The 13,797-nt window shown below is 44.2% G+C and overlaps 2 protein-coding genes across 2 annotated transcripts in view; both read right to left on the reverse strand.

Moving 5' to 3' along the window:
- The window catches only part of abtb2b (ankyrin repeat and BTB (POZ) domain containing 2b), a 36,456-nt gene extending 33,957 nt beyond the window's left edge, over positions 1–2,499 (reverse strand). The window contains exon 1 of the mRNA XM_028407674.1: positions 1,122–2,499. Within this exon, the coding sequence (XP_028263475.1) occupies positions 1,122–2,013 (892 nt within the window). The 5' untranslated portion in view covers positions 2,014–2,499. The remainder of the gene's footprint in view (positions 1–1,121) is intronic.
- Positions 2,500–4,621: 2,122 nt separating this feature from the next.
- The window catches only part of b4galnt4a (beta-1,4-N-acetyl-galactosaminyl transferase 4a), a 116,644-nt gene continuing 107,468 nt past the window's right edge, over positions 4,622–13,797 (reverse strand). The window contains exons 10-20 of the mRNA XM_028408597.1: positions 12,123–12,287; positions 11,745–11,854; positions 11,201–11,301; positions 10,906–10,979; positions 9,274–10,816; positions 8,492–8,871; positions 8,244–8,397; positions 8,084–8,156; positions 7,225–7,378; positions 6,950–7,076; positions 4,622–6,679 (exon numbers count right to left, since the gene is read on the reverse strand). Coding sequence (XP_028264398.1) covers positions 6,565–6,679; positions 6,950–7,076; positions 7,225–7,378; positions 8,084–8,156; positions 8,244–8,397; positions 8,492–8,871; positions 9,274–10,816; positions 10,906–10,979; positions 11,201–11,301; positions 11,745–11,854; positions 12,123–12,287 — 2,996 coding nt within the window. The 3' untranslated portion in view covers positions 4,622–6,564. The remainder of the gene's footprint in view (positions 6,680–6,949; positions 7,077–7,224; positions 7,379–8,083; positions 8,157–8,243; positions 8,398–8,491; positions 8,872–9,273; positions 10,817–10,905; positions 10,980–11,200; positions 11,302–11,744; positions 11,855–12,122; positions 12,288–13,797) is intronic.

Here is a 13,797-nt window from a genome sequence, read left to right on the forward strand (position 1 = left end):
GATCAGTAGCAAGCCTTCTAATTGCAGCCCTGCAGTGGGTCATCTCCTGCTATTTGCTCTCTCTTGGTTATGTATGATGTTGATGGTGTGTGTGCTTCACCAGCATTTGTTTTCACTCCCTCTGTGTTGGGCTAAGCTGCACCATCACACAACAAAAGGCCATTGTGCTGCTGCAAAAGCTCCGCTCTGGGGAGCTGGTAGTGGGCCACAAACAAAGGCTGGTAACATTGTCCCAATACGAGCTCATGAATCAACTCAACACTGGGCTGCCAAAACAGTCATGGAAAGAGCGCTATGAGTCTACTAGGGATTGACAAAGAGGGCAGAGAAAGAGAGTTGATTGAGGAGGGATGCGAGGGTGGAGGAAACAAATGGACAGGGTGCAGGATGCACAGCTGGAGCTGGAAGAGAGCGCAGGGAGAGAGATGTAAGATATGTGCGGTTGGTTGTCGGTGAGAGGGATATGGCCAACAGGAGGAGAAGAGCACAGGATGAGGAAATGGAAGAGAGGGAGGATTTTAAAGGAGTGTAGCCAACACAGCAAGAAGCTGAGAGGTGAGGTCAGTGTAAACAGAGAGCTGTGTCAACAGACAAGCCTCCTGCCTGGACTCTAAGGGCTCTGTGCACCCCCCAAATCACCACAGCAGAACATGAGTGACGGGCACCAACTCAATCATGCAACTGACAGATGAGAGAGAAGTAGTTAAAATCAAATTTGGCACAACAGCAGAGAATCTGGCAGCCAATTCTTATTGTGTGACCTTGGCTGGAGAGAGAGAGAATACTTTCTTTGTTCATATCAGATGTGTCGGCACTGTTATTTTCCTATTCTGACAAGTTAAATTAGCAACAAATCCATCATGCCCTCTTGCACAAAGAGCTGCTATTGTATCTCAGCAGCAGCCACAGTTCACCTTTTCCACACATGGAGTATGAGAGAGTGTTGGAAACTTGTGACCAGTACTCAAGAAGGCGAATATGTGACAAGGAAAAAAATGGAGTGAATTTTGACATGTCTTACCACACAGCAATACATTCAGAGAGCTGTCATCAACAGCACAGAATAACTGGACGTTTTGTGGATTTAAGTGCACTGGAAAGAGACTTTAAAATATATTTACCATTGGCGTTCTTCCCGCAGATCAGGTGCTCATAATGTTGCAGGACTCCCCACAGCTCCGCGTCATTGTTTACCACCCCCTCCATGGCCTCTGCACTCACCGGGGCACCTCCTGACCCTGCATCGGGCCCTTGATGACCCTTCTCGGCCATCAGCACCCTAGCTCCAATCTCTTCCACCAGAGCCTCCATGCATGCAGTCAGGCATATCGCCGCGTACTCGTGGATGCGCACGGAGATGCGTGTGTCTACCATCCAGCGGAAGAAGCGCCCCACCGAGAAGGAAAGGCCGCAGCGGGCTGACTTCCCTTTCCTCAGGAGCTCACCTGCGCTCATACTGTACATGGAGATAGCTTTGACTGTGGCAGAAACGCAGTGGTCGGCCAGAGCCCAGCTGAGCACCAGCCTCATGGCGCTCTGCACTTCGAAGCGTGTGCAGCGGCAGTGCATTACGCTGAGCCGCTGAGCCTCCCTGGAGATGCGGATGAGAGCCCTGCGCAGGAGAGCGGACAGCCGCCTGACGGCCTCCGGGGAGAACACAGGTGTTGGCCCCCATTTCACGCTCCCACTCTCGGCCACTTTACGTAGTATCTTGTTGACCTCCTCCTCGGTCCAGGGGAACTCTTCGAGCTCAGGTAAGCGGGGACACTTGGAGAAGATGTCTTCTGGGTCTTCGGGAAGGACAGTGTTGACAGTGTCCCAGCTGTTGTTCCTGCTGTTCATGGAGCCAGAATAGTACCACCAGTTCCCCCGGTGAGGGGTTGTCATGAAAGCCTGGGAGTTTGACTTAGATGAGGACAGACTGAGGGATTTGCAGGAATCCCCCGCCCCGTATCCCGAGTCCAGAGTCAGGTCCTCCAGGGTTTTCATGTGGACATTGCTCAAACCAGCCATTATTATCCAACGACCTTTGACAAGGGACACTGTGGGGGAGCGGCAAACCTCGTCAGTGGTTTACCTGGAAGTCAATCAGCAGCCGTCGAAACTCCCCGCCGAGCTGGATGAACTGGTTACACGGTGAAACACTTGTCTGACATGCTGTTAAGTAAAGTTCTGTGCAGGACAACGGAATACTTCTGCACAGGCAGATAAAATCCCACTAGAGTTTAATTTGAATAAAAACTCTCTTGCTAACAGGGAGGAGAAGCAGTCTCACCTTTCCGCCTACAAGCGCAGGGATTTAAACTTTCTTTCCAAACTGTCTTTAGAACGCCCGACAAAAGATCTTCTTCAGTACAGCTCGAATAAAGTTCACTCACATAAACAAGTCCCAGGTAGCTGCTCCGCAAAACAGAAAATGGTTGTTTTTCCTAGATAACCGTAGAAAGAGTCCGTGTTCACTTCTCATCGCTCCGCTCTCACGGCGCCTCGGAACGCACAGGCTGTCCGCAGCTACTCAGCCACAGATGTGTGAGAGGAGGGACTGCAGCAGAGCGACAACAGGGAAGCAGCTCGCACACCAATCAGGAGACGACCGACTTCTGCGACAGCCAATCAAAGTGCACCTCAAACCCTGTCCAAGTTGGAGAGAAGTAAACTTTTTCCTCAAAGGATGAACACAATCCCCTAACATGTGTGACCTACATAAAGCTGTTTGTGCTATCATCACTGCAAAAATGTCACAATCTTTGTTAGCATTATTATATTTTTTACTCACAATTGATCATTTAATTGGAATTTACAATAAATCTGGGTTAAATAACAGCCATTATATGTTTACAACTGTTACATCTGTAATCAGTTACTCGGAACCAAAATCCACATCGGCCTGACTCAGTTGTCTCCTCACATTCACTCAGGGGAGTTTGGCAAGCCGCCTGCACATTTGTTAATCTCACCTGTGGTGTGTAACAGAAACTGAATCTGTAAAGCTCTTGGTAATGGTGCAAGAGGTGGAGCAGTGTTTACTTTGATATAACAAGGCTTATGTTTTCACTCAGAGTGCATTTTAAAGGCTTATTTAAGACTGCAATGAAAACGGGAGTGTTGTAACAACTTAGGAAAGATATAAATAAATCATTGTTTTCTTATTGTGTGCATTCATCTAAACAACTGTTTCTCATTATACATTCTCCTCACCACTACCAGTTCAGCAGAGGCAACGCTGGGGTAAAAAAAAAGTTGGCAGTGGCAAAGTGGCAACTCAGAGAAAATCCTCTTAGGAAACGTCACAGTTTGGATTATTGTGTGCCCCTGTTTGTGATTCCTGGTTAAGTGCTGTAACATGCTTGAGGTGAATTAAAGCAAACACATCTTAGGAGCCTGTGAGTACCTGCTTCTCGTCACTCTGCAGTCACACAGTCAGGTAGGGCGTGTCTCTACTGGGACGGTGTCCAACACCATTACATAATAGGTTTAAGTCAGAACACTTATTACGCTGCCTGCCTACATGTGAGACTGCAACACAAGACACAAAGTGGCTGAACGTTTTCTTTAAAATAGACAGATTTACAAGACATGCTTTGCATGTATTTAAAATGGAAAAACTGACTCTGATGCACACAGAACATCAGCCAGGGAAAACTGTGAAGGGGAGTCAAACTTTCAGTCCAGTTAACCTCCCCCCATTTAGTCATAGCTACAAGACACACAGGGCGGAGAGGAGATCACAGAAGGTTAGCACTTGCCTCATCCAGACCTCATGTATTGTAGCTGCGGTTTAGACAGCACTTACCTCATGGTCTCACTGTGTGTGTGCAGACCCCCACCCAGAACAAAGTGGTAAACACAGGGTGATTCCTTGTGGTCCACAAACATGTCAGCTCTGTTGGAAATTGTAACTATTAGTTTCATAATGTTTAATTTTATCCTGGTGCAGGTTGTAAAACATTTATTTAACTCATAAAGGTTAACAGAGAGTGATGTCAAGAGTATATACAGAGGGGGGCTGCAGGGGGTTTCAACCTAATATCATGTTTGCTGAGCTGGAAACGAAGGCACATTAGAGAAAATGTATTGAAAAAGACTTAGTGGTTTGAAGAGTTCTTAATCCACAGTCCACAGTATGGGGTCAAAAACATTAAGGGATTATATATATATAAATATATAAGAGACATGTTTGTATATGTGTGTGTGTGGGGGGGGGGGTGTCATATTTTTCACATGAAATCATTTATAACATAGACAAAAATGAAATTGCTGCTGTTTAACCTTCTTCACTGTGTTTCCATCCACTTTACCTCTGCAGGTTCACATGCACATGTGGGTGGAGCACCACCATGTGGTCAGATAAGAAAGTTTCAAAAGTCTCAAATACAGCTTTGGCTATACTTTGACAAAAATTAACAGAGACAACAACGTAGAAAAGAAAAAAAAACTCAAAAACTATTATCTGGATGTAAGCAGAAAAATTTTATTTGCAAAAAACCAACAAATCAAAATAAAAGTACAATACATTCTTATAACCTTTTCTCTACAAAACAATTTCACAGAAATTACCTTGGAATGTATATTCCTATTTTTCATTTTTATGTTTCTTATATATATATATATAGCCTTATAGTTAATGTGTTTCCTTCATTTTTAAATAGTCCCATGTCAGTGTTAAATGATGTACAGTATAGACCTTTTTCCTGTAGAGGCAAAAAAGGGTCTTGGAGGGCTTTTTGACAATCATATAGTCAATAACAGATACCTAATAGCTCTCACCCATATATGTGTCCAGCTAAGAGCCCTCCAATCAGTCCCCGTCAATATAAGTACCATGTTGCATAAACAGATGCATTAGGAGCCCTGCCTCCAGCCAAAATAATGGTAGCAAGTGGGGTCCTGCTGGACTGCAGCTGCCAGTGAGTCTCCATCACACCCTCTGATCCCACTTAGTAGTCATTCCTAACATTTCTCCCCGCAGTGAGCACTTCATATCATCAAAATGTCTCGCCTGCCCTTCGTTCTTTTAATATAATTCACACCGACGTGTCTCTAATCCATTAAAGAGAACCATATTTCCCTGTTTTTACAGTGTATCTGAATTTACAGTGACATTACAGCCTGCTGATGAATACTGTTGTATTTCTGTCTGTCCCTGCCCTCTTCAGTCATTAGAGTATTTTAAAAACTGCCTGCAGCCAAACACTGATAAAGGCACACATTTGTGAAACAGCCATGCCTTGCTGTATCGTGTCCTATGCATGAACTGGTCTCCCTTCTGTTAGAGCTTGTACACAAGCTTAAAAGAGGAAGAGTGTCAATGTGTTTAATAACTAAGCATTCTCTGCCTCTGTGGTGGTTTGAGAAATAAATGCCTCAAATCCACTAATTGAGATGCAACATCCAGCTGAGAAAATGCTTAAAAACAAAGACTAGATAACATCAAAATTAGACATCAGAAAGATTTACACCATCCTCTGCTCCAACTTTAAAGACTCAGGTTTCAGTTGACAATGAGGTTAAAGATTTGCAGGGTGGTGGATGCTGTCAATAGAATTTAAATTCAGTGTTTTCCAAAAACAAACAAAACAAACAAACAAAAAAGTACCTGTCAACAGAACCAACTTAAGTTAATAAAATAAATGAATCAATTCATGACTGATACAAAAGAATGACTCAACAGATTTGAACAGATAAAGAAGAGAAAACAAAATAAGGTGAAAGTGATACAAGAAGGAGAGAGAGGGATAGAGAGAGATATAAATATGATGGATCTGGTTGAAAAGTGGCCTTTTCTAAATAGAAAAATGTTCTGTGGTTCATAACATCAGTTGTAAGTAGAAGATCAGCACCTCAGTCATTCTGGGTAATGATATCCAACAGGTAGAAGTTGATGTGTTTAGAGATACTGCTTTTACCAGATACTGCTTTAACACAGAGTTCCTCTACTCGAGCTACACCACCATGTTTATCTGATTAACACTTTGACACACAATCTATTAGGCTCCCATGTGAGAGTGTGTTAGAAAAAAGATCTTAGGTTGTCTTCACATCTCCTTGTTAGAAAAAAGGTGCTTCCTGTTGTCATAGGTACACACAAGCTGCACCACACCCACACACACTTATATTTATATATGTATATATACACATATCCACACATTCAACCATACTCTCTCTCTTTCTCCCTCACACACACACACACACACACAGACAGACACACACACAAACAGCTGCTTTCCAGTCTGTCTGAAAACATTGCACCAAAAAGGACAGAGAGAGAGGACAAAAATAACTCTCTTCTCTCTGTACAGTAGTTCAGTCAGTGAGGCAAAGTGATGACTCAGGTCTGTCTGTGTAAAGAGCAACACAAGTCTAAAATTCAGATTTAGACTCCTCACACAGACAACCGTACAACATGGCCCGATTGGCAAAACAGAGGTGTCCCTGACAGGAGCCTGTTTGACAAAAGAAAAGGCAGAGTTCAGGCAGTGAGCGAGCTCCTACAGGTCTCTCTCTCACGCACACACACATTGGATCTGCCGGGAAGATTCAGAATCATCCCAGCAACTGTGGGTGCTATCCCTTAGGAGTTTTCTTGTTTTGGGCATTCCACATGCCTCTTTTGGAGTGGTAGTAGTGAAAAAAGTTCCTCAAGCGTAGTCTCTCTACCTCCAATCCATTTTGCAGCACCCTAATGGAGGAGGAAACACACACAGTTACACACTGCTGTTTTCTGTCCCATATTATATGTCCTTTATATGCAAAACTTTTAATTGTCTACTAAAGCTTTTACAAATATCCTAACAAGATGCTGGTTAACAGCCATTTATTGAAAAAAATCTAATTAGTTTAAGTGTAATTAGTTCAAGTAAACATCATTGACAAACTTAAGGCCATTTCCAGAGACATCTCCAACAAGTATGTTTTTAATTGGGTTTGTGTTGTATTGTTTTTGGGTTACCTGTCTAGCAGCTCCCAATCCTCTCCACCCCAGCGATCTTTGAATTCCTCTGTGTTCATTCCTCCAATCTTATCAAAATCAGACTTATAGATTCCAAACAGGCCAAAGCCGTTTACCTCCCAGTAGCCTGAAACACAAAAATACATAAAAAAATGAAAATATGGACTCCGCATAAAGCTGAGTAAATTATTACTGTGCAATGGGTTGTGCCTGTGTGAGCCCAGATACTGTATGTGCCTGCATAAATGCACTGTGTGTGTTTAATAGTGTGTTACCATCAGGCTCCAGTGGTGAACTGCCACAGCCAAGTCTCATGACAATGGGAGCGAAGGCAAGGCGTCCCTCCACACAGTGCTTCCTGATGCTTTCCAAGATGTTGAGAGGGAAGTGGATGTGCAGATCACACAGGAAAACGATGCTGTGGATATCCTATGGGAGGAAACACATCTATTTATCATCTGAATAGTCTCATAATTTCAAAAAGTATGTGTGCATGACATAGCAGTAGTACATAGTTTGTGTGAGTGTATGTTCCTATGAACCTAATATATGTATGTTCCTATGAACCTAATATGGGATTTAAGGATTAAAGAGAGTGGAGAGGTGGCTTGTCTTCACTTCAAGAACCCGTAGGTCATTTAGACATGAGTGACACCCCTGTCATCCCACCACGACAGCACTGACACTCAACTGACGGATCAACGTCCGTCCAAATTTTCAGCCACTCTAAGCCCCCTGTGGGTGGGTGTGTGCATGCATGCATGTGTGCATGTTTGAGAGGGAGACAGCCAGAAAATGGTGTAAGGGCACATGCACACAAATAACCTGTGAAAGGGAGTAGATGTGACAGCTATGGCATACACATGACAGAGGAAATGCAGCTATCTGTCTGAGCAATTCCCTGTCATCCACAGCTGGGCTCTGTGGGAAGCAGGAGGAGGCTCGTAGATAAGAGCGAGATCCACAGCCTGTGACAGACCAGCCTAGCAGTGATGTATTCATTATGCATGAGTGTTCTTTCCATCTGTCCATCAGCCAGTAAAGGTCATGTGGTCAGTGTGGTTTGACCTTCGGCGAGTGGCTTTTTTCTGCCAGCTAACATTGTCTCTCCTCATATGTGTTTGTTGCTCTGACCTCAATAGTGTCCACTCCCATCTGCAGTCCTGCTGAGCGCTCAAAGTTCCCTTCTCTCCTAAGATACTCGTACCTGTCAAAGCACAAACATCACACCTTTGAAGTATTCTAAAAATATTTTAAGTATCGTTACGTGGCTGCTTGTGTTTCATGTGCACACCTCGGTACGCTGCTCTCTCTGAGTGCCTGCTCCACATCCATATCCTCACTCTCAAAGTCGACAATGATGATGCTGAAGTTGTCGTCTTTTGTTTGTCGATGTAGATTTTCCATGTCAGAGATGAACTGCTGTACCCAGCGAGCCTGATTTTTCACTAAAAGACAGCAACACATGTAACAACAAATTTTCTTTTAATAATATTCACTGTATATTCACTGCATGTGCTGAATTTTGAGCTTCTTACTGACCTGGCACCACAAAGTGCACCATGACATCTCTCCTCCACTGCAGCATGACTGGCTGGCAGAGCAGAGGCTTAGCATAGGCAGTGCTCCAGGGTGTCGCTGCCTGGTGGGCAGGGGGTCTGGTGGAAGGGGGTGGGAGAGGGGTGGTGAGGCTGGACGTGGCAGCGGAGGGGGCCGAAGCTGGTGCAGAGGCTGGGGCAGAGTCTGTGTTCTCTAGGCTTTCATCTCCTTGCCTGCCGCGGTGGAGGAGCAGGTAAATGTATTCTGAGAGTCGTACCACACTGCGTCCCCTCTCCATCAGCTCCAGCTCTACCAGGTAACGGTTCCCTCTAGCAGAGTCCCGTCTCTTCTCAACATTGATGATCCGCAGCAGTGTGTAGATTCTGAATAAAATCACAGGTTTTACACACTCTGAAATAGCATAGCATATATGCACAGTTGAAGCACAGTTTCTTACAATTGGCTTAATTAAAGTTTGTGCAAAGGCAAACTATTTCAGGAATACTGCAATCATTATCTGTGGTGCTGTGAAGCTAGCATGAAGGAGGAAAATCTGAAGCCACTTTATGCAAATAACATCAAGGGTTGAAAACACTGCAGCAGAAAATCAGCACACTTTGGTCTACTAACAAGACGTCAAGGCAACGGGGCATGACCAATATGTTCTCAGTAAATTTACTTTGGTCTTTACATAATGGTTACCATTAAAGCCACATTTAAACAGTCAGGGAAACATAAGCCCTCTTTGTTTCATATTATTCTTGCTCCCTCTTCTTTATACTTACCCTCCGTTACGTTCATTGAGTTTCTCCATGTACTGTGCCAACACATCCACCACCTCACTCTCTGCCAGCTGGAGGTTGCCAGAAACATTGCAGCGAAGGTCATTCCAGTCAGACCGCAGCAACTCAAAGTCCATCGGATTGACTGAGAAGGTCCTCTGCCAGTTGATACTCTCCTCTGCCCAGCCTGGCCGAGCCTCTACCTCCTCATAGCTGTAGTCTGACATTTCGCCCTCCTCTGGTTCAGGCTCGGGATCAGGGTCGGGGTCAGGATTAGAGCGGTTTGTGTCTTTGTCAGTGTCTGCTGGGTTGGGGCCTGGTTCTGGCTGTTGCTGGGACTCTGTAATCTCTGAGGTTCTGAGGTAAGAAGTAACCCGTGATTGACCTTGGATTGTGTTTTCTGTGGAGTTTAACCTTGGCAGCGTAAAAGGAGGAGGGGGGTCTTTGTGATACAATGGTGGGATTAGGAGGTCTCCTTTGCTGGGTATATCAGCTGTAACAGTAGTCTTGAAATCTCGGGGCTCCCCTTTCCACCTGATTTTCTCATGCTGTCCCCCGCCTTCTTTGTAGGCAGACTTGTGTACACTTTCATTCTGTATGTTGACGCTTCCATTGTGAGGAGATGCCTTACCCTCTTTTGTGGGGGAATTTGGCCAGAGTTGAGGGGAACTAATCAGGCTTCGACCTCCTGTTACACCTCTTGCACCACGTCCCTTGGCACCCAGGTTGACCAGCCTAGTGGTCTTCCCAGTCTGGTACAAAAAAACCCCTGGGAAAACCTCTCTTGGGTGGCGAGATGCCCTCTCCTCCTTCCTCTCTCGCCGCTGCTCCCTCTCCCTCTCTTTCTCTCTGTCCTTTGCAGGCCGGGGCCTGGTGATGTAGATCTTGTTCTCCTCCCTCTTCTCCTTCTTGTTTCCACCTAATTTACTGTTGTTTTCGTGGAGGTTGTTGCTATGGGCGGAGTTGCTGAGGATCTGCTTGGCTCGGCTGGCAAGGACAGAGAGGGATGACTTTTGGGGGAAAAGAAGTGAAGACTTGCTAAGTTTGGGCCGTGTCTCTGCAGCTTTTAGTTCACCACCAGCTGTTCCTCCTCCTTTCCTGGCAGGATCCAGCTCTGCAGGACCAGTGTGGATCCAGGACAGAGTGCGACCCCTGACCACACTGTCCACATCAGGCTGAAGGACCTTGGATTGTGCCTCTTCCAGGCCCTTCCTGGTGTCCTGTCTTTTATTTCCAATGGTATGATCTCTTCCCCAGTCTCTGTTCAAATCCCTGCCCATCTGTCTCTCTCTGTAAGGAAAGTGTCTCCTTTCCCTGTGGTGTAGTATACTGTTGACCTCTCTCGCCTCTACTTCATTTGGGTCTTCCTCCTCTTCCTCCTCCTCTACCTCTCTGCCAGCTGGTGTAGGTCCAGGCTTTGAGTTCTGGTAGGAGGGGTTTGAGGTATGGCTGGTCTGACTGGGATGAGAGGGCTTTTTTGGTGACGGTGTGCCAACAATTTCTGCTTCATCTTCTGTGTCTACCACCTCCTCTTCCTCCAGGAAATCTGATGACATGAAGGACATCCGAAGTTGAATAAGTCTGTGTGTATGAGTGAATGAGTGAACAGTATGTGTTTACTCATTATTAGTTTACCATCTGGGTTGGGGAAAAAGAACGGTCTGTCATCCTCCTCCTCATCCATCTTCATATATTTGTAGAAACCAAACCTGGCAGACGAAATAGACAGCAGACAAAGCCACATGCATTAACAAAAGAAGTTTCAGTGTCAATGAACTTAGTGAGAGGTCACATGACTCAATACTAGCAAATTCACAAATGTTTTGAACACTTATTCTGCATAATCAGTGTGTTAGATTGTATTCAAGATATATACAAGACAGAGACAAATATTCCCTTTGCTCTCAAACAGACAAAATAATGTCCTTACTTCTCCAAGTAGATAGGGGACTCCCTGTAGAAACACTTGTTCTCTCGCTCCATGTGGGTGAGACGTGTGAAGTCATTGGGGTAGACGAAAGACAAATAGACCTGAAGAATAGCTGAATGTCAATCGAAAATGCAGTGACCCCAGAAAACACTTATAGTAGTTCACTTCCATTTGTCAGTATTCTGTCAGGTTTAGATTAAACCCAGTGTTTCATTAAATAAGCTGCACTTTATGTAGGTGATCCCTGTAAAATCAGAAAGGATTAGCTGTTCCTTTTGTCTCCAGTTCAACTACTCTTTGCAGCCGCTGCAGTAACTTTTGTTGCCCTAAAGGGGGGAGCAGTGCTCAACTCTCTCTGCCACCATGCAACAATTATGTCCAAATGTGCAGGGAGTCATGTGCTCGCTGTCCCTTCAAACTGACTGAAAGGGCCTTGAATAAATGCAGATCTAACTAGTCTAGCTTCAGGAAGAAATGGCTATTATAATACACAAAGTCTAATACAATCATCACGGTTGTGTGATGCCAAGGGAAGATGACTTACAAACTGCAGGCCCTGGTATCTGGCGATGGGGAAATCTTTGACTACGTAGGTTGGAGAGTAGAGACAGGCTGGAAGAACGTTTTCCACATGAGAGGGGTCGATCATAGGGGCTGGACAGACAGACAGACAGACAGACAGAGAGAGAGAGAGAGAGAGAGCGGGGAGGTAAATATTGGATTTACAAATATGTGTAATGAAATTCTGTTTTAAACAAATGCAACATATGCAATCACTGGGACACAGCCAGTCAGTTAAAAGGACAGTTCGAATGATGCTAAGATGACAGTGAAGCTGGCAGTTATAACAAACAGCAAGCTAAAAAAGTCACGATGACGACAGAAAAAGTGGACAGCATGAAATGATGACAGGCAGATTTACTGCTAAAGAAGGTATCCCTGGGATCTGGCTTCAGCATATCGGCTCCGTGCTGCAGGATTCTGCCTCCTTCTAGACCCTGAGGCTGAGGCTCTTCTGGGAGACGGATGTGACTGGCCGAGGTCTGCGGGATGTGGTCCACAATGTTCATCTTCAGATTTGACTCATCTGAAAATAAGAGAAAGAAAGAGAGCTAGAGGCAGATGATTCACTATTTTGATGACCTTAACAATACCAAAATCTGAGGCTTACTCTTGTAAAGACAATGAAATGTACAATCATTATTACTCTTTATTATCTATGACAAGCTGGAGAAAAAAACAAAAGCAAACAAAGAGAAGGCAGAGAGGAAGAAACAAAGGAAGAAGAAGAAGATGACATGAGCAGGAACAAAATCTGAAGAGTGGGGATAATAAAAAAAAGTTGGAAGCAAACAAAAACACCACAGAGCAGAGTCATAATTATACCAATCGATAACAGGGAGGGAGGAGAGAGCACATGTGATTAATGGCATGTCAGGAGCAAGGCCTGATGGGAGAAATTCTTTATAATTAACAGGGTGGTCAGCATCATTTTATCCTCCAGAGGGATGAATGATACAGTGTGTGTGTGTGTGTGTGTGTGTGTGTGCTCTACACAGAGTCTTTTTAAAGGTCCTTTTTCCAACAATAAGACATCTCTTGATCACTGCACACTAGATCAGCCCAGACTAATCATCTATTACTGAGAACCTTAAAACAAGGAGACAAACACCACAAGGGAAACACATTCTCCATTTGTTTGTAGCACAGATATTGAGCTGGACCCTCATTTAAAATCCCAAATCCCAAATTTATGTGGGTATACTATTTAGTGCTTATTTACTTATTTTGTTGTTGTATTAATGCCAGAATTTATGTGTTACGAGTATGCAATTTTACAAAGAAACAACTGCCATCTGGGTAACAATTTTATCTGTTTTAACACTAAAATCAAATTATGTAATTACAATAAATACAAGATGTATATGGGACAAGACAACATGTCTCTCTGAGTTCCCCTCAAACATGAATTAATTCTTTCCAGAGTGAGAGAATGGGAAAAACTGGTGAGGGAATGAGGGAGTGTGACATAAAGGGTGGAGAAGGGATGGATGAGTGGAAGGAGACAGATGAGGGGATAGCTATTCTGGTGACCTCATATACTGTATGAGAGCTCATTCTTCTCTGTCACAGCTTGTCATAAACAAGAAGGCAGGTTTTGGCATGCATCCACAAAACACTGCAGCTTTGCTCAAGATGACAACTCCACGCGTCATTTTCTGTGCTGCTGGCATTTTCCAACTGTTAACAATACGGAATCCCAGTGACACATTACTATTCTTGGAGCTATAGAGGTAAGACATCTACTCAGGAGTTAGTGCTGTCATCCTTGCTATGAATGACACTTTTAGAGAAAAATAGAGCATCTATTAGACTCTGTATCTTCTCTTTGGCCCCACACAGAGAAGTTTTGACATTTATAACGGCCCTGTAAGTTAAAAAAAAAATCTACTTTAAGCCGTCATCAAGATACAGAGAATAAAATGTTCAAGGGGCAGGACTGATCAATACCAGACTGAGTTCATGAAATGTTTTTTCATAGCATCTCATTTCCAGCTGGCAAGATAAACAGAAAGATGTCATTTGTAATTAAAAGT

This window comes from Parambassis ranga, chromosome 6 (assembly GCF_900634625.1).
Source record: "Parambassis ranga chromosome 6, fParRan2.1, whole genome shotgun sequence".
NCBI classification, from domain to species: domain Eukaryota; kingdom Metazoa; phylum Chordata; class Actinopteri; family Ambassidae; genus Parambassis; species Parambassis ranga.